The sequence below is a fragment of the Ranitomeya variabilis genome, chromosome 4 (assembly GCF_051348905.1).
Source record: "Ranitomeya variabilis isolate aRanVar5 chromosome 4, aRanVar5.hap1, whole genome shotgun sequence".
Classification (NCBI taxonomy): domain Eukaryota; kingdom Metazoa; phylum Chordata; class Amphibia; order Anura; family Dendrobatidae; genus Ranitomeya; species Ranitomeya variabilis.
Genome location: NC_135235.1, coordinates 698980362 through 699003587, shown reverse-complemented (window position 1 = coordinate 699003587; position 23226 = coordinate 698980362). Strand labels below are relative to the sequence as shown.

The 23226-nt window shown below is 44.1% G+C and overlaps 1 protein-coding gene across 1 annotated transcript; it reads left to right on the top strand.

Moving 5' to 3' along the window:
- The first annotated feature begins 2896 nt into the window (after positions 1–2896).
- Positions 2897–12282, top strand: LOC143768221 (uncharacterized). Its single transcript, XM_077256914.1, has 3 exons — positions 2897–3175; positions 8659–10327; positions 10886–12282. Exons 1-3 carry the CDS (start codon positions 2897–2899, stop codon positions 11107–11109), a joined length of 2172 nt encoding a protein of 723 aa, XP_077113029.1. The 3' UTR covers positions 11110–12282.
- The last annotated feature ends 10944 nt before the right edge of the window (positions 12283–23226 follow it).

The following is a 23226-nucleotide window of genomic DNA, read 5'->3' as shown; positions in this document are numbered from 1 at the left end:
TATCTGCCTTCACCTCAAAATCCAGCAAACACTGAGAGATAAAAAAAATAATCAATTCTACTGTATGTGGAATGTATATGGGAGTAGAAACTGTAGTCTTTTGTGCCCGGGTGAAGAGCCCTCCACACATCCATCAACCGCAAATCAAATAATTGTTTCCTCACTTTTGTAATTGAAGAAGGTGGGTACGAGGTCCTGCCCGACGAGACATCAACCAAAGGGTCCATTGGAAGGTTGACGTCGCCCCCGAGGATTATCGGAAGATATTCTCCAGGAGTCGTCTGCATGTGCCTCCGAATCTTTGCTGGCCCTGGTTGGGAAAATAAACGTTTGCCAATATAATTACACGTGATCCCCATGCCACTTTCAGGAAAACATATCGGCCCTCAGTGTCGATTGATGAATCGAGAATCTCAGGAAGGAAAGTTTTATGAAAGCCTATTGATACTCCTTTGGATTTAGAATGGGGGTTCGTGCTATGGAACCACTTAGGGTAATATGTGTGAGGAACAGTTAGGGGTCACGCCAGTTTTAAAATGCGTTTCCTGGAGCATTAGGATTGATATATGTTGTTTATGGTTGGAGTACATGAGTTGGCTCCTTTTCTCAGGAGTGTTCAACCCTTTAACATTGTGAGAGCAGAAATTAATTCCAGCCATGTTAAGGTTGAGTGTCTAGGGCAGGATAATATGGACTTTGAGACCAGATCCTAGGGAATTTTAGGTGTAGATGTTGGGATGGGTGTGTTATAGGGAGTTGGAGGGGAAGGTGAAAGAAAGGGGAGAGGGAAAGGAAAAAGAGGAAGAAGAAATAGTAAGAAATTTGAGAGTAAAAGAGAAGAATTAAGTGTGTGACGAGTGAGTACCCGAGGTGTGTAGTCATGGTGTGGTTATCCGGTGGGCAACCACCCAGAAAACTACCGGCGGGGTGGGAAAAAGCCGTAGGAGAGAATCTGCCCTTGGCTTTCGCCCCCGCAACCTAAACAATAAACAGTTATGACAGACTTTAGTGATCGAAAACTGAGCCTGATTTAACTATGGTTAGATTTACCTTGAACATAGGGAACAGAAAAGAGGAAAGAAAGAAAGAAAAAAAAAAAAAAGGGGGAGGGAGGGGGAGGGGGTAGGGGGAGTGGAGGAAGGAGAGAGGAGGAGGTAGGGGGAGTGGAGGAAGGAGGGAGGGGGAGAGGAGGAAAGTGAGGAGGGGAAGGGGGGAGAAGGTGTGAGGTGGGAGGAGGAGAGGGGAGGGGAATTAATAGGTAAATCAATTATTCTATAATCCTATCCCAGAGTCAAATAATCAGGACTATAAACTATTGAAAAGTAATACACGACTAAGTGTGCATAGTTCAAAACCAAATCAGAATATGAATCAGTGAAACTTGTGATAATCTTATGAGAGTAAAGTGGAAAACTTCAAAAGGGGAAACAGCGTGTGACGAAGACTCCCCTCATGTTGGGTCTGGGAGGGAACCATTCTTCTTGTGTTGCTTGGAATGCTGCGCTTTTAGCCATCTTGGAGGGATATCTGGGAGTTGAGGAGAACGTGGCCAATCCGGGAGGTCGGTCATTGGTAGCTCAAAAGTACCTAGCAGGTTGGCCAGATCACCCAGATTGCGGAAAGTGGCTGTTTTCCCACCTCTGGAGGCAATCAGCTGGAATGGAAATCCCCATCTATACGCAATGTCTCTTTCTTTAAGGAGAGATAATAAGGGACTTAATGCTCTCCTAAGCTGTAGCGTGCGTCTGGATAGGTCAGACAGTAATAAGATCTGTGTTCCACAATAGATAATAGTGCCCCTCTGCCTGGCAGCCAGCATGATGGCCTCTTTGGTTTTATAGTAGTGTACTCTGGCAGATGATGTCCCTAGGTCGTGATTCCGACGACGGTTTGGGTCCTAGGGATCTGTGAATATGATCAAACTCAATTGCACCGCTTTCCTCACCGTTTAGGAGGTCTAGGAATATCTTCGGCACAGCAGAATCCAGGTCAGAGGGGATTATGGATTCAGGAAGGCCACGGATTCTGATGTTGTTACGTCTCTTGCGATTTTCTAAGTCCTCCATTCCTGTCACAAACTCTTCTAATCTTTGAGCATGGCTAGCTATAATCTCTCTGTGAGTCTGTAGTTCTTGTAAAATAATTTCTTGGGACTTCTCCACCTCTTCCACCCGAGTTGTGAATTCTGATTTAAGCGCGTGAAGCTCTTTTTTGTAAGGGTTTTCAATACAGCAGGCAAAGGCTTCCAGGTCTGTTTTGGTGGGAAGAGATCTAATGAATTTGCTAAGCTCATTTACAGACACATCATCTGGAAGTACGTTGCTGTCATCTCCATCATCAGTCATTCTATCAGGGGAGCCCTGGTGGTCTGGTGGGTCATGTGTGTTAGAATTATCACCTGGGGTCTTAGTGGAGGATTTGGATCTTGTGTTCCTATGTTGGCTATTTGAATTTAGAAAACGATCCATGTCGCCAGAGAGTGAATCAGAATCTGGAAGCAATCCAGTACATTTTTTGGTCTTGCCCATGTACACCTGTGAGTCTTTAATAGCAAGTAAATGGTTGCGGGGGGGAACTGCAAGGCATGTGTGCCTACATCAGGCAAACAGGTTCTCCAACAACGGGTGCCTCTCCCCTATGTGGGTTTTGGGTTCAGAGGGGAATGTGGTTTGGTGTTTTATAGACTGTGAGCAAGTCGATACGGGCAGCCTTGTCTACAGTTAGGAGGCAGCTCCTTTATGAAGGCCCTGTGCCTGGTGCCAAAAATGAGGAGATCCAGGGGGGGAGGAAGCCTGAGGAAGGCCGCCCTAGTCCCAAGCAGGCACTGTATTGCGCCCCCCACCTGAATCAAGTGAAGCAGTGGGATGCAAGGGGACAGTAGAGGCAGACACCAGGGATGATCTATGAGCAGCCGATGCTGAAAGCTGGCTGCTTCCAGCGAGATGTTAAAATGGCTACCGCCTTGGTCAGCGTCTTCCCCCTGTTCCCTAAGAACTCCAGCACACACCGATGCCTGCTGCGCTGTGCTTCGGTCTCCCTCCCTGTCTTGAGCCCCTGCGTCTGCTGTGAAGACAGTAAGATGGCGGTATCTGGCGCCAAAAGAGGGACCAGGGAGGAGGAAATGCAGGGGGCCTCCGGAACCCTGCTGGTGCCGTATTTGGTCGCCCCTCCTCGGGTGAATGGGATTGTTCCTGTTGCGGGCGGCTAATCAGTGAGGGGCTGCTGGGGGAGTGGAGCGGGGTCTTATCACAGGTGGACGGAGCCGCGGGTCGCCTGTCCTGAAGCACTCCGGCCAAGATGGCTGCCGCGTCTTCTTTGGGCCGCTTCCCTCCCGCTCCACTAGCTCCCTCACTCACCGAGTCTTCTTTGAAGTGCGCCGCGGTCCCGGGCGCACTCCCTCGTGTCGGCGATCTCACCGCCGCTCCTCTGTCACCGGGGCAGCGCACCTCCTCTTCCAGACTTCAGCCGGCTAGCGGCAATGGTGGCTCGCTGTGATAGCGCTCCAGCTCCCGTCGGCACCAGGCACGCCGACGTGTGGAGCGCCGCAGGCTCTGTAGTCCGGGGTCTGCAGGACACCGATGCAGATTTCGGCGTTCAAAACTGGAAGGGACCGAGGAGCCCGTCCGAGACACGTCTGCTTGTCTCCAGGTCCAGGCCACGCCCCCCAAGGTCATGTGTTTTTTGATGTGCGGATTTGCTCTCTCTCGTCCCCTGAATATGAAATCCCAAATCTACACTACAAAAACTCAGGCAGCGCATCCGTCATAACACTGGATGTGTTGCGTAAGTTTTAACACTATTTTCTACACATCCGTCGGTACATCTTCCCGACGCATTAGGACGGGACACTGCTGACGGAAGTGTGAGAGAGGCCTTACTAACAACAAATACTGGTCAGTTACTGACAACACATACATTTACTAATAACTAAATGACCGGCCATTTGCATTCCTTGTTCAGTTGACCATCTGGTTGAACATTTAACTTCAATGACCTTTTGCTAACCTCCCTGAAAGTATAATATATATTATAACTGACTGAAACCATATCAATATATCAGGAGCTAGTATTAATTAATTGGAGTGTTAAAACTATTTAAAAATAACTTACTACACAGAAGTAATGTCAGATCTGTTGGCTGCACCACCAGTAAATTACAGCAGAGAATTAAGGAGCACATAGGAGACCCCACTAATCCTGAGGCCATTAACCCCTCCAATGTGTCCAAACATTTCCTAAGAGAACATAATGGTGACTTAAAGGACTTTCAGTTTTGTGGCATTGAAAGGGTAAATTGTTCATCCAGAAGGGGAGATCGCAGACCGCCATTACTGAACTGTGAAGCTCACTGGATCCTCAGGCTGAATGCATCGTACAGCAGGGTTTACACAGAGGACGGATCTACGATCCCAATACAGTTGAAGGCAATGATGAAGTAGAGAGCGTCACATGACACTCCCTCTCCCATCAATTCCCCTCTGCATCTGATGCAGCCATGGAGCTGCTAAGGTGAGGAGCCGCACTGCAGCGGGGAATGAGGAGAGAATTGCAGATATTTATTTTTCAAATCAGTCAGTCAGTGAATACGTGGTGGCCATAATACTGGAGGACTCCAATGGGGGGATGTATTATACCCCCATGGAGTACTCCTCCACTACTCCTATGGGGGGCTGCATCATAATCCTATGGGGGCTGCATTGTACTATATTAAGAACTATGGGGTGCATTACACTACGTGGAGGACTATGGGGTGTATTATACTAAACAAGCAAAATGCTGCCTATTCATCGAGTGATTAGATGGTTTATGCCAGAACAGAAATCCTTGTTCTCAGCAGCACATTGCCCGGTGTAAGCTGCAGATGTGCTGCTGATAACATGATACTGTATGGGGACAGATTGATCTATTAGTGATTGTTCTGTCCCCATCATTATTCCTCAGCCGCTGTAAAGAGTCCGGGAAGCAAGAGATGAACAACAGAGGCGCCCGCTCTCATCTCTCCCATTTAAATTAGCAACAAGCCGCTGGCATGTAAACTGAGAGATTCCAAGGACTTCATTGGTTTTATGTGTAATAACATCATAGAGAACATGAGTCTGTGTGCCGATGACGCTACTGTATGTTGGCGATATAGAGTCATCTGTGGGCCAATAATGACAGATATAAAAGGAGTTTGGTCCGAGATCAGACAAACATCAATTAGGATAAGTCATCTATATTCCCACTGACCCTCTCCCACATATGGAAACAATTGCACCAGCTCGGACACAAGTGGTGGAACAGATTAAATATATCGGTGTCGTGGTCGGGTCTAATATTACAGACTATATAGCGTTAAACATTAACCCCTTACTAGAGAGATTTGGATCTAAAATAAATGTGTGGTGCAAATTTCCTCTGTCTGTAATAGGTTGGGGGAATCTCATTAAAGTGATTTTGATGCCACAATTGTTGTATTTTCTTCACAATTCCCTATGTTGGATCCCTCCTCCCATATTTCAAAAGGTGCAGTCAGTGTTCAGAGACCTGATATGGTGCAAACGAAATGCAAGGATAAAACTGCCGTCACTTCAAAGGGACAAAACTGAGGGAGGTTTAAAGAATCCAGATCCATGGATCTATTTCATGGCTTCGCAGATATAACATTTTCATGGGTGAAAAAAAGAGTCTACGCAAGAATGGTTGTCATGTCCTTCAAGCCAAAAAATGTGTGTGTCACCCATATACGTGCTGGAGGTGGGCACTAAGTACAGATGGAGAGACCGACCTTAGCAATGATGTACAAGGTGGGACAGGGAAAGAGACTGTTCAGGATTAGGGAATACTCTAATGTTACCCCATTATGGAAAAATCAGCGACTTGTGGAGTTAGACAAATTTACTGGTTTGAGAAGTTGGGAATAAAGGGGAATTCAGACTTCAGATCAGTTAGTAGAAAATGGAACATTTAAAAGCTTTAACAAACTATAACAAGAGTTTGGATTGCCTCACGGCCTCTTCTTTCGATACCTACAACTTAGGCATGCATATCTGACTCAGCTTAGCGCTGCAGCACTGGATTTACAGAAAAAATATTTACTAGACTCAATAACGGAGGCAAAATACACGACCTGTTTAACTCTCACAGTCTCGCATGGGAGACCATCCCCTGACAGCTATATTAAAATAGGAAGCAGATGTGAGACTTATGGAAGTCTCTTTCGTGAACATCGTCTCAAGCTCGCAAACTTATTGCACAACATTGGCCAGATGCTCAACCACCAACAGTTAATGAGTTAATAAATAAGCTAAACAATATTATTTGGTTGGACATTTGACATCAGGGGATCCTGGTTGAAAGTTCCTGGCCTACCATCTGGAGTACTCCTGAGAAATAACATATGGCAATTTCTGGCTTCAGGAACACTTGTGGTATGTTCAAACCAGGTTACATGATATAAGCAGGGCAAGTACACATGCAAACTAATTATTATAACTGAACGGCAGATATTGTAAAGTATACACATCATAAAAAATAATAATATGAATACAGATTTCTCTGGAGTGTTATCGGGGAAGGGGGGTTATATTAGTTTGAATGAAAAAAAAAAATTGAATCCTTGGAAGAAGATGACAACTTTATACATTATTGTTATACATAAAATACAATAGTGATACCATGTAACATTGAAAATATCAAAATATCTTTGCTCTACTGATGTCTCTTTGTAAAAACTTTGTGTAATTTTAATAGAAGTGATCTAATTTAAAAAAAAAAAAAAGGAATTTAACCTACTGGTAATTCTGTTTCCAGAAGCCCCTCAGGACAGCACCATGGAGGTAGTCCTTCCTTGATCTAGAGCGGGACAGGATCACAGAGAGGATGAAAGGCCCCTCCCGTCTCCACCCTCCAGTGTTTTTTAAAAGTAGCATAGAAGGATGGATGGAAATAGCCTTGAAGTAAAATGTAAGTCCGCAAGGACAGGGTCCTCTCCCCTCTGTACCAGTCTGTCATCGTAATTTTGTTTACTGTAAACGATATCTATAACTTTGTACGTTTGTTCGTTTTTTTCAGATGAGTTTTCTTGATGCTGTCTCGAGGATAGATGTCAGCTCACCTTTGTACGCGGCTGACGGATCCGATGACAGAGTCTAAACACTAAGGCCTGGTTGGAGGATGCAAATCAGGCTTTTTGCACTAGTGGTCAGTCCGGTGTGAGTGGTGGGAATCAGTCATTGAAATCTCAGTTTGGTGATCTGTAAGGTTATTACAAGGAACACATTAAATACTTGTGGGAAATTAAGGCCTTAGAAAATTACACAAAAAATAGGGTAGTCCCCAGAGGCCTTAGAATCAATTTGAATCCATCACCTAGGACTGCTTCCCCTGATTTATTGACTAAGTGGTTGAAGGAATCTGTAGATTCCTTGATAAGATTTATGCAGTTGCTCCTTGAGGAAGAAAAAAAGCTATTTGATGCATCGTCCAAACAATTGAATAAGTCTATAGACCAAATTCTAAAATTGAAGGCAGATCCAGACTTTAATAGACAGGAGGGCCTTTTGCAGACCTCAGTGGCGAAGTATCAATCCTTTATTAAGGGGAGGAAACAATTGCAGTTCCAGAGGGACTTTAAGGCCTTTGGGGAAAATCAGGCCTACTCATTCCACCCAAATAGTGTTTCTGATATCTCATCTTCAGACATTGAAACATCTGACACTGAACGGTCTCAGTCATCATTTTTTCCCCCAAGCGGAGGGAGACGATATAGATCAGGATAGAGAAGCAGAGGAAAACATTATGCCAGGGGCTTCCACAGGGGTGGTCAGAATCAACAGGCCGCAGGTGGATCTATGAGTGGAAAAAATGCCTCACATCTGCTACCATCCCCCTCCTCCTCATCTTCATCTTCTTTTTTAGAGAGGGATGCCAGAATGGGGTATCATCTGAGACCCAAAGTAATTTGAATCGTGGTCAAATTATTAATCTATCTGATGTACCTCTCACACGAGAGGATTATTGTGTCCTTAGGAAAGGTCTGAATTTTGTCCCCACAAATAAATTTGATAGCTTTGGTTGGATGAAAGACATAAATTTGTTTTGCAGAAAACTGAGATGGCAAAAGTTCTTTCAACATAATGACCAATTTGAATGTGAGAGATTGGGCTTAAATGATGGGGATCTGGAAGGTTTTAGAGCACTGGTAGGGCTGTTGGAGGAAAATGAGTCGGTAAATACAGGCCTGCTACACTAATTTGAAAAACAGGAGCACTAAAATGCCCCCTCAAGGTGATATCACTAGCATTGATATATTTTTTAGCCTGGTAGAAAGAGACCTATGGAAAATTCCATCATGGTCCTTTGATTCAAATCTAACTGCGGTTAAACAGGAGTCTTTATTTCAACTTACGAAAAATAATGGTTTGGTCATAAAGTCCTCCGACAAGGGGGGAAATTTGGTGATCATGACGGAAGTAAAATATATTGAAATTTTTTGGTACCATTCTAAGAGATCGTGACACTTATGAGACTCTGTCATCGGATCCGTCAGCCGCGTACAATGGTGAGCTGACATCTGTCCTCGAGACAGCATTATGAAGAAAACTCATCTGTAAAAACGAATTTTATTTTCTTCTAACACCGCATCCCCTGATCACCACCTTTTACACCCTACCTAAGGTGCATAAAGGTTTAGATCCGATCAAAGGTCGCCCAATAGTCTCAGGGTCTGACTCACTAATCTCTGAGGAATTCCAGCACATACCTACTGGAATTCAACATGATAATCTGACGAGGCAACAGAGGAAGGCCCTTAAAGAGTTGGGATCACTCAAGGATATTACAATTAAACCCTCGGACAAAGGGGGCAACATTGTTTTGTGGCCCTCCTCAATGTACGAGAAGGAGGCATACAAACAATTGAATGACCCTAAATGTTACAAGAGGTTGACTTTCAACCCTACATCTATCTATCAGAGCCAATTGAGGGATTTGATAGAACAAGCTTTCTACAATGGCACTATCTCCAAGGAAATTATGGATGGGTTAGTGCCAGAGACACCACGTACACCTTGCCTATATCTATTACCGAAAGTGCATAAATCCACCATTAACCCTCCTGGGCGACCTATTGTCTCAGGGGGGGGTGGATTATGCGAGCAGGTCAACAAATATCTTGATTTTTATTTAAAACCTTTGGTGGAAGACCTCCCATCATATATTCAAGATACTGGCGATGTACTCCGGAAACTAATGGACATCCAACTCGAGGCCGACATGTGGTTGGTGACTCTCGATGTAGAGTCACTATATACATCAATTCGCCACAATGATGGGATTGAAGCCGTCAGGGGTTTCCTCCACATGTCAAGTAATGACAATGACCTGATTGAACTCCTTATCACACTATTGGAGTATGCTCTCACCCACAATTACTTCATGTTTAAAGAAGTCCTCTACCTCCAAATGCAAGGGACTGCTATGGGGGCTGCATTTGCGCCCTCATATGCGAATTTATTTATGGGATCATGGGAACGCTCCATTTTTCTTACTGACACCATCCCATTGATTGAGAAGGTATGCACTTGGGTACGTTTCATAGACGATATTTTTGTCATTTGGCAGGGATCGGAGGTGGATTTGATTTCGTTTATCCAACTGCTGAACAACAATACATTGAATATCAAATTAACCCATAAATACAGTCAAACGTGTATTGATTTTCTGGACACTAAAATCTTTAAGGGTGAAGATGGATTTCTACACACCGAAATATTCAGAAAAGAGACATCTGTAAACTCGGTACTACATGCCAAATCATCACACCCAAGACCTCTGAAGGACAGCATCCCATATGGGCAATTTCTGAGATGTAGGAGGATTTGCTCTACTGAAGCTTCTTTTAAAACCCAATCCCTTGAACTGGCACAACGGTTCTCACAGAGAGGATACTCGGATAGAACCATCCGCCAGGGTTGGTTTAAGGCCAGCAATAAATCAAGGTGTGATCTATTGAAACGTAAATCAAGAAACTTCTCTAACACACAACCAATGGTGAGATTCATTTCCGATTATAATGAGAAATGGCAACCCATGAGAAAGGCACTTGCCAAATTCTGGCCTATTATTACAAGTGATCCCACCCTGGCGAAAAGTATTCCTGCAGCACCGATGATTACGTATAGGAGATCACGAAACTTGAAAGACTTGTTGGTCCATAGTCAGTATAAAGGTACTACAACACACAATTTGTTCAATTCTCGAGGACCTAACTGGGGTTTCTTCCCCTGTAAGAAATGCCTGGCGTGTAGGAATATGGACAGGGCTTTGGATTTCAAGGACACAAAGGGTAAGATTTTTCGGATCACCCACAATATCACGTGTGCTACGGACTGTGTAATCTACTATGCCACCTGCCCATGCCATCTTATCTATATTGGCATGACTTCTAGACAACTGCGAGTCAGAATACGGGAACACGTCCGCGATATCACCAACGCGGGAGGGGTAACTGATATGACCCTATTAAAGCCAATACCTAGACATTTCAAAACCGCTCACAAATGCGATCCCAGTGGGTTGAGGGTAATTGGCATCGATAAGATATTGAAGGACTCTAGGGGTGGGAATTTTAAAATCAGGCTGGCTCAACTTGAAACTAAATGGATCTCCAGAATAGGCTCACTTCAACCTGGTGGCCTTAACGAAGTAATGAGTTTTGCCCCTTTTCTCTAAATATGGCCCTATTGAATATTGCTCCAGTGCTCTTTTCAGTCTTCCGTTTGTCTTTTAATCTGTTTTTATTATGTAGTGAGTACACATACCAGTGTATGGTTGTACGTCACTTTTAACCTTTTACTCCTTATTTGTGTTGCTAAAAAATTTTTTTGTTGTCTTTCCTTTATAGTTCAAATATTCATGACATATGACTGGGATATCATCAGATGCTGCTACTCACCTTGCTCTTTTCTTTTGGGTCCTGATGCCTGTCCGATCTCCGGAGAGCGTGCACGGTTGACGGCTCCATCTACGGGGAATAAGAAAACACCATTAATTACTTTATTTATATTTTTTTCTTTGTATTATCTCTATTTATATGTGTGCATATATTATTATCTATATAAATGTTAGCGTGTATGCGTATAACTGTATATATGCTCTCATTTTTTCTTTGGTTTCACTTTTTTTCATCATGCACTGCTTTTTTCATTTTAAACCTTGATTCTTTGTGCTGTATCCTCATATTATGCCCACACTCTATGCACTTATCACTTTATCCACTTGTTCTATATAACCATTTCCCCATGCAAATATAGTTCAGTCTCTTGTTCTATCATTTTATCACTGTATCCCCTTATCGATTATATTTATTGCCATACACAACTGCACTTCCATCTATGCATTACCCAGTCATTTGCCGTGCCCCTACTACCCGTTATACTACCCATGTTTTGCGTTAATAGCTTAATTCCTTTGTACATGCTCCCTAATCCCAGCGCTCCTGCGCTTCCCTTCTGCAGCGTGGTGCGCTTGCGCACGTCGGCCTTTGCGGGTTGCCGTGGTAACGTGCCCCTAGCGTCGCTTCCTCCTTCCCCACCTCTCTGACATGTCGGAGTGGGGCGGGATTTTGTGACGTGGGACGCCGGACCCACCGCTTCCTGTTTGGAGCACGATTTGCGCCAGCGCCATGACAACCGCCGCACATATAAGGCTTCCAATCAGTCTCCCACTTTACCAAGACCCCCAGGAAGAAGCGACTTTGCGAAACGCGCGTCGGGGTTTCCCTGCCCACTGCGATCCACCTACCAACACCCACCAGCAGGTACCTGTAAACTGCAACTTTGCTGCTATGTTTGAATTTCCTAAACTGCTTCACACTTGCGTCTCTGGCACATATAATTGCACATGCATAAGATACCTCACTGTTATATATTTCCCTTAGGAGATTGATTAACTCTTACCTATTTACTTATCCAGTGCTGCACATGTAGTGACACTTTATATTTATTTACTCACCATAGCATTTTTGCATAGACTTCTTCGTTGCAGCTCTATTTCTATCAACTGACTACCTCTATATTATTATGTGTGCTGTGGCGACACCTGCTGGTGCATAAAGTGTATTTATCTAACACACCACAGAAAATCCTATTATGATTAAAATCTTCTTATGTGGTTAATATCCCTGTATCTGGATTGCTCTGGTTTACTTTGCCCTGCCCCCTTGTTTTTAAGTATCATATATATATATATTTATTATCTTTGTTCTTTTTAATAAATTAATTAATAAAGTATTCCATTTTATACGTTTGAGTAGTACTTCCCTTTTTTCGGATATTTGCTATATTTTGGTTGTACACTATACTTTATTTTGTCAGTCTATTTATTTGGGTATCTGACTCACTAATGCAGAACTGTGGGGTCTATATTGATGAGATACTTAGGCCTTTTGTACTAGCCCTTCCCTCATACATTAGGGACACTTCAGACCTCCTCTTAAACTGGAGGGCATCCATGTCATTGAGGGTTCCTTCTTTGCCTCTATAGATGTAGAGGGTCTATACAGTAACATACCACACAATTTGGGCTTAAGAGCGGTTGAACATTTTTTTTAAATCAAGAGCGGTGCAATGTAAAGATCACAGCCAATTTGTGTTGGGCCTCCTACAATATACACTTACGAAAAAGTTTTTCATCTTTGACAAGAAGTACTTCCACCAGCTCAGGGGCACGGCTATGGGCAGTCCCTGCGCCTCTTCTTACGCAAACCTGTTCCTGGGCTGTAGAAATTCTCTACTACAAACACAATCTCATAACCACAAGGAAAGTCCAATTCTAACTAAAACTAGAGTTATTGGAACATACGACTGTCAAAATAACAGGATAATGAAAATTCTTTCCAAACACTGGGATATTTTAACAGCTGATCCTGACCTAGTTGATCTTGTGGGCCCCCGGCCACTTATAACCTACAGAAGGGGTCACTCACTTAGAGACAGACTAGTACACAGTCACTTGAAGAGATCAGCCCCGATGGGCACTTGGTTGGATCGTAGAACTTGTGTTTTTTTTCAGATGTGGAGACTGTTTCAACTGCAAATATATGCGGCCATGTAGATCGATCATCAGTGTATCTAATGGTAGAGAATACTATCTGCGTGACTTCTCTAATTGTAAAACCAGAGGTGTAGTATATGTAGCCACATGTGGGTGCCCCAAAAACTATGTGGGAAAAACAAGAAGAGAGATGAGGAGGAGGGTGGGAGAACATATTGGAGACATTAGACATAAACGTGATACCCCTATTGCCAGACACATGAATGAGACACATGGTGGCAATGTGAGTGACATCTCATTTAGTATTATTGAAACATTCACTCCAAATCCCCGAGGTGGGAATTTTGACAGGTTGCTGCTGCAAAAAGAATGTGCCTGGATTCACCGCTTTAATTGTGTTACTCCAAGGGGCTTGAATGAAAACACATCATATGCATGTTTTCTTTAAAGGGAACAACATCATTGTTATTGTAACCTTTAAATCTAGGATGCCTAATTTCAATATGAGAACTATACAAGGTTATGTGCTTAATACCTCTATCATGGTGAGGCTATGATTATAAAGTGTGGGGGGTTAAGTGACTGCATTGGAATACAACACTGTGTATATACATGGGACTCTTATTGTGGTGGCTCCTTTTCTACCTCTATTGGTTAAGGAGGTTTTCTCCCAATTGGTGCAGGGCCCATTTTTGTGTAGTAGTAGCGACGTGGGTGGTCACCATACAGCATCTGTCTATCCAAGCCTCCTGATGATCCAGATCGGTGAAACACGTTGAGGCATGAGGTGTTTGTCCTCAAAACATCGCAAACGATGTGCACCCCATTGTTATAACTGGCATCTTTCTATATCACAGCATGGCTGTGCAGTTTGTTATCTATACTGCACCCATCTTTGGTTAAGCTAATTCAGCCTACCTGTAATCAATGACTGTGTTTGGTTTGGGCCCACCAGGCTATATCTTTAAGAGTCAGTAGTTTATTTATAGGGTTACCGTTAGGGTGAGCCGCCGAAGAGTGGAGGCGCCATATCCGCTGAACAGTAAGGTACCAACCCCCACAGTTAGGTAGGCTGTTATAAATAGCAGGGAACAGTTATAGAGAGGTACTCTGTGTGTATTATGCACTTTTTCTGCACTTTAAGTTACTTTGTTATTCACTCTGCTTCACACTGTCTAATGATTGCCATAGATGATTAATTTGCAAGGCAATCACTGTCCTTTTAATTTTCCTGTCGTGCTAGATTGGAGTACAACTGTATCACGCCATTTATAGCCGTTAAACAGGAGTAAGAGGGACAGCCGCCGTCGAGCGGGGGCGCCTATCTCGAATCAATTTTAGGGTGCCAACCTCCGCTGCATAGGCAGGGAAAACTTAGAGCATCAACAGTGTGAGGGACAGCTCTAGTCAAGCACGGCTGTCTGTATGGTGATTGTGTGTTCAATGTTTTTAAAGTGAACAATAAATATGTAGTTTTATCTATTATCTGTTAGGGTACAAGGTTTTTTTTTTCTGCCACCTTAGGTAGGTATATTAGATCTGGTTTCAGTATAATATTTTCTTGAGATACTAACAGGAAGGGAGGATCTATGGAAAGAGCCTGGATATCGCTAACACTTCTGGCTGAAGTCAATGCTACCAAAAGGGCTGTTTTAATGATATGTGTTTCAGGGGAACAGACTCTAATGGCACAAATGGGGAAAATGTCAGAACCTCCAGAACTAAATTTAGATCCCAGGGAGGAAATCTAGAAATGTGAACAGGGTCACTTCGTTCACAAGCTGCGATTAATCGAGATACCCACCTATCTCCTGCCACATTATAACCATAAAGGGCTCTTAAGGTAGATACCTGGACCTTTAGCGTACTAACGGACAGACCCAGTTCTCTACCTCTCTGCAGAAATTCTAAAATAGGTGTGATTAGAACCTCCCTAGAGAGGGTAACTGAATGGAATTCTAGGAATTTCCCCCATACTTTACAATAAATTTTTGTTGTAAATTCTTTCCTACTCTGTAGGAGTGTGTCAAGCCCTCCAAAAATCCCCTTAATTTTAATAACTGCCTCTCAAGTTCCATGCCGTCAAGTGGAGGCCCTCCACTTGAGGATGAAGGCATGGACCCTGAAAGAGTAGATCTGGGATTGATGGGAGGACCCATGGGTCAGTCATGGACATGGCCCGCAGCTAGGAGAACCAAAGACTCTTGGGCCAGAACTTTCTGATGACCAGAGGTAGCAGCATTATTGGTGGAAAGGCATATGCTAGTTTGAACTGCCAAGGAGCTTGAAGGGCATCCACTATCTCCGAATGATCTACTGCATGCAGGGAGGCAAATCTCCGCACCAGCTTGTTCTCCTCCGTGGCAAAAAGGTCTATTTGAGGAATACCCCATAATTCTATGATCTTTCTGAATATGTGGCGGTTGAGACACCATTCTCCTTGACGTAGCACATGATGGCTCAGGAAGTCTGCTTTTGAGTTGTCCTTCCCCTTGATATGGACAGTAGATGGGTCTTGGCTAAAATGAAAATTTTTACAGCGGAAGACATCAACTTCTTTGATCGTGTTCCGCCTTGTCGGTTCACATATGCAACAGCCGTGGTGTTATCTGACAGGACTCGTACATGCGAACCTCGAAACTGTGGAAGAAAATGATGTAATACATGACTGATCTCGTTCAGCTCTTTCAAGTTTGATGAGTCCTGGATCTCCTCTATGTCTCACTCTCCCTGGGCTAGGCTGTCCCCTATATGGGCGCCCCATCCTTCAGGTCTAGCATCATTGGTGATTACACTGGATGGTTTTATTACCCATGAGACATCTCTAGAAAGATGGGTATGATCCAACTGCCAGGCCAGGGAGGTTAACACTTCTGTAGACAAGGTTATTACGCCCCCCAGATGACCCCACAAACTTTCTTCCTTGCGGAGGACCGCAGGAATGCAGGAGGAAAGGGATCCTAGAAGGGACATACCCTCTCTTAAAGGACATCCGAGGTTTGTCCATTGCTGTCCTAACTTTCGCCTTTATGACTGACTTCTTTACGTCTGGAAGCAGACATTTTTGAATTGTGGAATCCAAATGAAGACCCAAGAAAGTCTGAAGGGTCTGTAGCACCAGCCTGGACTTCTCGAAATTGATAATCCATCCCAACGCCTGTAGAGACGAAATTATGTCAGCAAGGCGGTTACTACATTGGGAGGTCGAGTTTCCTACTACCAGAAAATCATCTCAACAGGGCACACAAAGTACGCCTGAGCCACAGCGTGAAGACAAGAGGACGTGATCCTATGAAGATAGGAGGATCCAGACCAGACTGGACCGTCCCCCCAGTTGAGTATAATCTAACCTCTTTTTCTTGTCTTTCAGGATACATCGGGGGCTTATCTACAGCATTACAGAATGCTGTAGATAAGCCCCTGATGCTGTGGGCTTAGCTCATCTTCAATTTTGGGGGTGACAGGTTCCCTCTAAACCTTGGTTACAGACCAGCTTACCATATTACAAGGAAACCTGCAGGACAGAGACCCTGGACTGCTGAAAGATCAAACCAATAACAGTTAGTACATGGATAATAGTCAGAGCATTGGGATGCATGTACATTACTTATCCAGGAGATCACGTCTATTTCGAATCCTTAGATGTCTAGGCCTCAAGTAAGGGCTAAATATTAGGGAAACTAAGGAAATACGCAGTCTGGCAGGTAACATCCCCTGCCATTACCAACGTCAGGCTTCTCATTAGAACCACTGAAAGGGAAATGTGGATAATCACTCCTGTTTTACTGATGTCAGACACAGAGAGTCTGGAATTGAAGAAAGTGGTGGTGGTAGTGGGTGGGGCTGCTGGTAAAAATCTTTTGACATGAGAGATTATTTGAAACTGCCTCTGTACGAGTCATTAGTCCAGACATATATCTATATATATAATTGTCTAAGGGTTTTTCCGTCTGTCTGTCTGTCCTGGAAATCCCGCGTCGGGCGATGGGCACAGCATGGTGACGATGATGTCATAAAGGTTGCCTCGACCAATCAGCGACGGGCACAGTCTGCCGTGAATTCTGGAATCATCATTGTCCATATACTACGGGGACATGCATATTCTAGAATACCCGATGCATTAGAATCGGGCCACAGTCTAGTGTTTATATATGTGTCAAATATTTTTGTTTTTACACAGCCAGGACAGGCTATCCAATCGAGGCTCAGCCGGTGTAAAGAATAAAGGCCTAAAATGCAATCTTCTCTGTGATATTTTACACCCAGCCTGCCGTGGAGCCAGGAACCCAACTTTATAGCTAGAGAAAAGTAGGTTTCTTCCTATCACAGAGGGTGATTATCTACTGTGAGGCAGTGGGACTATGGGTTCTCAACTGTAAGAGTCCTGGATACAGATTCTTTATCTTAGGAGCCCTGACTGCTGTAAGAGCAGCGAGTATGGGATCATCTGCCACATGACACAGAGCTGCTGAATCGTGACAAGGATTTCCTGCTCCCAGAACAGTAGTATGTCCTTTTATAGGATGAACCCAAAAGACATACAGTATGTCTCCCTTGAATGCTAACTATGAAAGAGACTTGCCCTTAGCACTCAACGGCAGTAGCTCACTTGGGATTTCTGTTCCCAACAGAAGAAATACTAAATTACTAGGCCAATCCGAGCATAGCTGTTCCCTCGTCCAAACCCAGTTGCAAAGAATGAAGCAACCAAAGCTGGATCTGGGTCCAGAAACACGAGGACTCTATAACCAGGAGCAGGGAATATAAAATCCGAGAATATATCTCGTGTAATACGACACATGTGGTATATTATGCTACCTGTCCCTGCTCCCTCATTTGTAGGTCTTACCTCTAGGGAATTAAAGGTAAGGACACGTGAACACGTACGAGATATTATAGCCGCAAGGGAGGCATCCGACATATCTATGTTGAAAACTCTACTAAGACATTTTTGGATGTGTCACGGATCTGATCCCAGCGGCCTGAAGTTAAGGGGCATTGATAAAATCCATGGGGGCATCAGGGGTGGCAATCTAAACCAACTATTGGCACAATGTGAGTGCAGGTGGATTGTCACCCTTGACACTGTGGCTCTCATGGGACTTAATGAAAAATTGAGCTTCGTCCCCTTTCTGTGAGATGGCAGGTTTTGTTCCTTGCCCGTGTGTGCAGAATGGCTTTGGGATATAATATGTACTTTTCCACCACTTCTTCGTCCTCTATAATAATACTAATTCTTAATTTCTAATTGGATATATTCGCCTACACACTTATTTTCTATCTGTGTGGTACTATTAAAATTTTGTTTTCGGTCTTTCTCTCCTCTCCCAGAGAGTCTTCCCCATTTTTGTTTTTAGTATTTTTATTCTAATTACTGCTTGCTTCTTCTTTTTAGTATGTACAGTCCGTTAGTTGTACTGTTGGGCTCTGTCTCATGGAAATCGTTTTGGTTGCCTTGGATTATTCGTGTTCATCCAGTTTCTCCCACAGACGTAGAGGATATCTCGTCCTGATGATGCTTTATGATGTCCCCTTTTTCAACATTTTTTATTATTGCACATTTGTACTGTTCATCTTATTTATTGAGATTTTGAACAATTTCGCACTTTATCACTTTACTGTCACTATATGCACTTTTTGATCTGCATTACTAGATGGCGGACCGATTCTAATGTATCGGGTATTCTAGAATATGTAGGTAGTATATAGCACAGGCTACGTACTATATTGCACAGTGACGTAGTATATAACACAACCAACGTAGTATATAACATAGCCACGTAGTATATTGCACAGCCACGTAGTATATTGGTCAGCCATGTAGTATATAGCAGAGCCACATTGTATATAACATAGCCACATAGTATATTGTAGAGCCATGTAGTATATTGCAGGCACGTAGTATATTGCACAGCTATGTAGTATATTGTTCAGCGACGTAGTATATAGCAGACCCACGTAGTATACTGTAGAGGGACGTAGTATATTGCATAGCTACGTAGTATATTGCACAGCCACGTAGAATATAACAGAGCCACGTAGTATAGTGCACAGTCGACATAGTATATAACAGAACCGACACAGCCACATAGGATATTGCACAGCTACGTAGTATATAACAGAGCCCGTAGTATATTGCACAGCCACGTAGTATATTGGACAGTCACGTTGTATATTGCCCAGCTACATAGTATATAGCAGAGATGTAGTATATAACAGAGCCCACGCAGTATGTAACCCAGCCCACGTAGTATATAGCAATGTGGGCACTATATGCGGGGTTAAAAAAGACTTAAAATAAAAAATAAACATACTCACCTTCCGAAGGCCCCTTGAAGTCCTGGCGCCTGTGTGTGGTGCACGCGGCAGCTTCCGGTCCCAGGGTTGGTATGAGTGCAGGACCTGTGATGACATTGCGGTCACATGACCGTGATGTCATGGCAGGTCCTTCTTGCATAGCATCCTTGGCACCGGAACCTGCCGCTTGCACTGCCGAGGACAGCGCGCGACGTTGGATGGTGAAAATAACCTTTTTTATTATTATTATTTGTAACATTAGATCTTTTTACTATTGATGCTGCATATGCAGCATCAATAGTAAAAAGTTGGTCACACAGGGTTAATAGCTGCGTTAACGGAGTGCGTTACACCGCGGTCCGTTAACGCTGGCATTAACCCCATGTGAGCGCTCAGCGCTGACTGCAGGGCAGTAAAGCAGCGGCCGTTTCGCTGCCAGACTATGACCGTCGCTGATTGGTCGTGGCAATGGTCGTGGGCGTTTTGCCACAACCAATCAGCGATACGATTTCCATGACAGACAGAGACCGCGACCAATGAATATCCGTGACAGACAGACAGAAATGACCCTTAGACAATTATATTAGTAAAATGTACTTTAATGTATATTCATATTTACATATTATTTACTGGCTTGTTTTGTACTGGCCCAGTCATATTGCACTTATTGCTAAGTCCTAGTATGTTTTTTGCTTATTTGCACAGTCCTCTGGGGGCACTGAATTAACATTATTATTTGTTATCTTTTATTCAATGGCGGCGCCCTTGGTCTTCGGTAAGGCTGGTTTCACATTTGCGGTTGTGTCCGCAGCGTTTCTACCGCATATATCCGCATGCGTTGTGTATTCCCATATTTAACATTAGGGACGCATGCGTTTTTGATTGTTCGCGTTTTGCCGCGTTTGACGATGCATGCGTCGTTTGCGGCTTGGCGCGGAAATGCAACATGTAGTAATTTTTAGAGGCATCAATTTGCCGCCTGGAAACGCATGCGGTCGATTGCGCAAGGTTTGCGGCTAAAAAAACGCATTGCTGTCTATATGAACCCATGCGTTCACAAGCACATGCGTTTGCTTGCGTTCGTGAACGCATGCGTTTCAAAAGAGAAAAACATGTCTAGACACTGATAAGCCACCCCCACATACAAGGTGATAAAGGGAGGGAGTGAACATTTGCAGGTCACTACTCAGCAGACACTGAAGAAGACGAGACACAGGTTACATCTTGGAGGAAAACAAGACACTGAACAATGTGAGTATATCCTAGCCAATGCCTTTATTTTCTATTTTCTGTCTCTACATGTCCTAATTTCTTGCATTTCTTTTTTTCTACATGCATCAGAATGTCTTCTTCTGATGAGGAGTTTCGTCCTGGGCCGTCGGAAGTCGAGCATGTCAGTGAGGTGAGTACTTGCCTCGTCAGATTGGCAAGTATTCACTGTCACATCTACAAGTGACAATTTGAATTTTTCATTTTTTTAGAGCTCTTCTTCAACTGCGGCAGAGACAGGGCAGGAGCAGCGGACTCAAGGTCGGGTGGAAAGACGGCAGCAGGTACGTATACAAGGCTGACTGTTTACTGTATCCTCAGTGTAATATTCTTGAATCTTCTTTTCTTTTCATTCCTATTTCTTATTTTTTTTTATTTTGGAATCCTTTTGTATGTTGACTTTCCTATTCATGCCATTTCTCAGCCTCTCATCCCCTTTTTTCTTTATGTTAATTCACTAAACTTTAATGACTTTATTTAATTTTTAGGTTTCACAACGGGAGGATGACTTAATTGAAAATGACCTCCTCATCTCCCTGGTCCAGGAGTGAGTCTCGTTGTGGGACACCCGGGATCCACTGCACTCAAACAACGTCACATTCCGGCGCCTATGGAATGAGGTGACCAGAGATGTGGGATGGCTGGGACAACGCCCCGACTCGGGTCCGAAATGCATTTGGTAAGTATTGCACTGCAGTGTGAAGCAGCAGAGACCTTGGCCGTGCTCACTCGACTGTGTGTGATGAAAGAAACTCTCAGGAGTTTATGTCATCACACACAGTTGTGTGAGCACGGCCAAAAGTCCTTTTTCTGACCATAATTTTTTTTTTTTTTTTTAACAGTGGCCAAAGTCAAAACACATTGGCGTTCGATGAAGGAATGCTTCAACAAGGACCTGCATCAAGAGAGCAGTGTTCCCAGTGGTTCAGGAGCAAGGATCAGAAGATACAAATACTATCGAGTTCTGGCATTTTTAAGACCGGTCCTTGCCCAGAGAACGTAAGTATTTATCACGTGCATTAGTTTGTATTATATTGCCATAATCTGTATTTTTCTATTCCACAGGATTTTGCGTCTGGTTAATTTTTGGTATTAATTTTCTTTTTCCTTTTTTCACAGCACATGGAGCACAACTGTTGGCCCAGGTTCTGGAGCGGTCCTTCATCTGACAGCCACGGACCCATCCCAGCCATCCAGCAGTGCTACAGCAAGTGGGCCTTCCACACTAACTGGAGACCAGGGAACTGGTCCATCAGGTCTTCCTCTTTCGCAGTCCTCTTCCACTGCCCCTTTTTTTTGGGCTCCTCCCGACAGCGGCAGAGGGCATCGGACAGGTCACACATGCCTGAGTTTTTGCACTTGAGCTCGGTTTTACATGAAGCAATCAAGGCTTTGGGTGACCGAATGGATATTTCACATAACCTCATGAATGCACCTATCCAGCTCGTCACCAAAAGCCTTGACCAAGTGAAAGCCGACCTCCATAGGCCAGCACATCATCTTTTTAACCAAATTGAGCAGGGCATGTCGGAACACCTTACTCCTGATCTCCAGCTGAGTGTCATGTAGGCCTGCAATGCTGCTTACATGCAGGCTATGCAGCAGAGTCGGTATTTCCAGCAGACAGTGTCGACATATCCACCTGTGCCTTCACTGTCACGATTAACCTCAATGCCGACCTCTGCTGCATACCACTGCATGGCCACCTCAATTCCTAGCACTGCCGGACACCACTACAGCACCACCACCATACCGAGTGCAGTTGGACATCCCACCGCCACCACCATGACAACCGCTGCTCCTGCTTGGACCTCCTCCACTGACACCACGATGCAGCAGGACCCTGGCATGGCTTTATGCTCTACGAGCACTATGGACTCTGGCATGGCTGCACGCTCTACGAGCACTATGGACTCTGGCATGGCTGCATGCTTTATGAGCACTATGGACTCTGGCATTGCTGCACGCTCTACGAGCACTATGGACTCTGTCATGGTGCAGCCTGACCCTGACAGGTCACCCACCACTACGCCACGCCATATGAACCCACTAAGGCTTCCCATAACCCGGCAAACCCCCCCAAAAAAACAAACAAAAAAAACCAGAGGACTCTTAGGGTATGTGTTCACGTTCAGGATTGCATCAGGATTTGGTCAGGATTTTCCATCAGTATTTGTAAGCCAAAACCAGGAGTGGAACAATTAGAGGAAATGTATAATAGAAACACGTGCACCAATTCTGCATTTATCACCCACTCCTGGTTTTGGCTTACAAATACTGACGTAAATCCTGATGCAATCCTGAACGTGGACACATACCCTTAGTATTCCACCCCTTTCACCTCCCAATGTGTCTGTAATGTCAGGTTTGTCTCACCCTTCCAGTGCGTCTCAAGCCTCTCATGTGTCAAGCCCCATCCCCGAACTTCCAGACCCTACTAGTTTCATTGCCTTCTCCTGCCACCTCTGCGTCGTCCACGGTTAGCCAGGCCTCAGTGCTTCACACCCCCCGTTTACATCACTCTACCCCAAGCCGGCGCAGTTAAATAAATTTTTTGGTTGTTAAAAAATTTTAAAAAATTGATTTTCCCCAATTATGTTTGGTTTATAGTGTCTTCCGCAACCG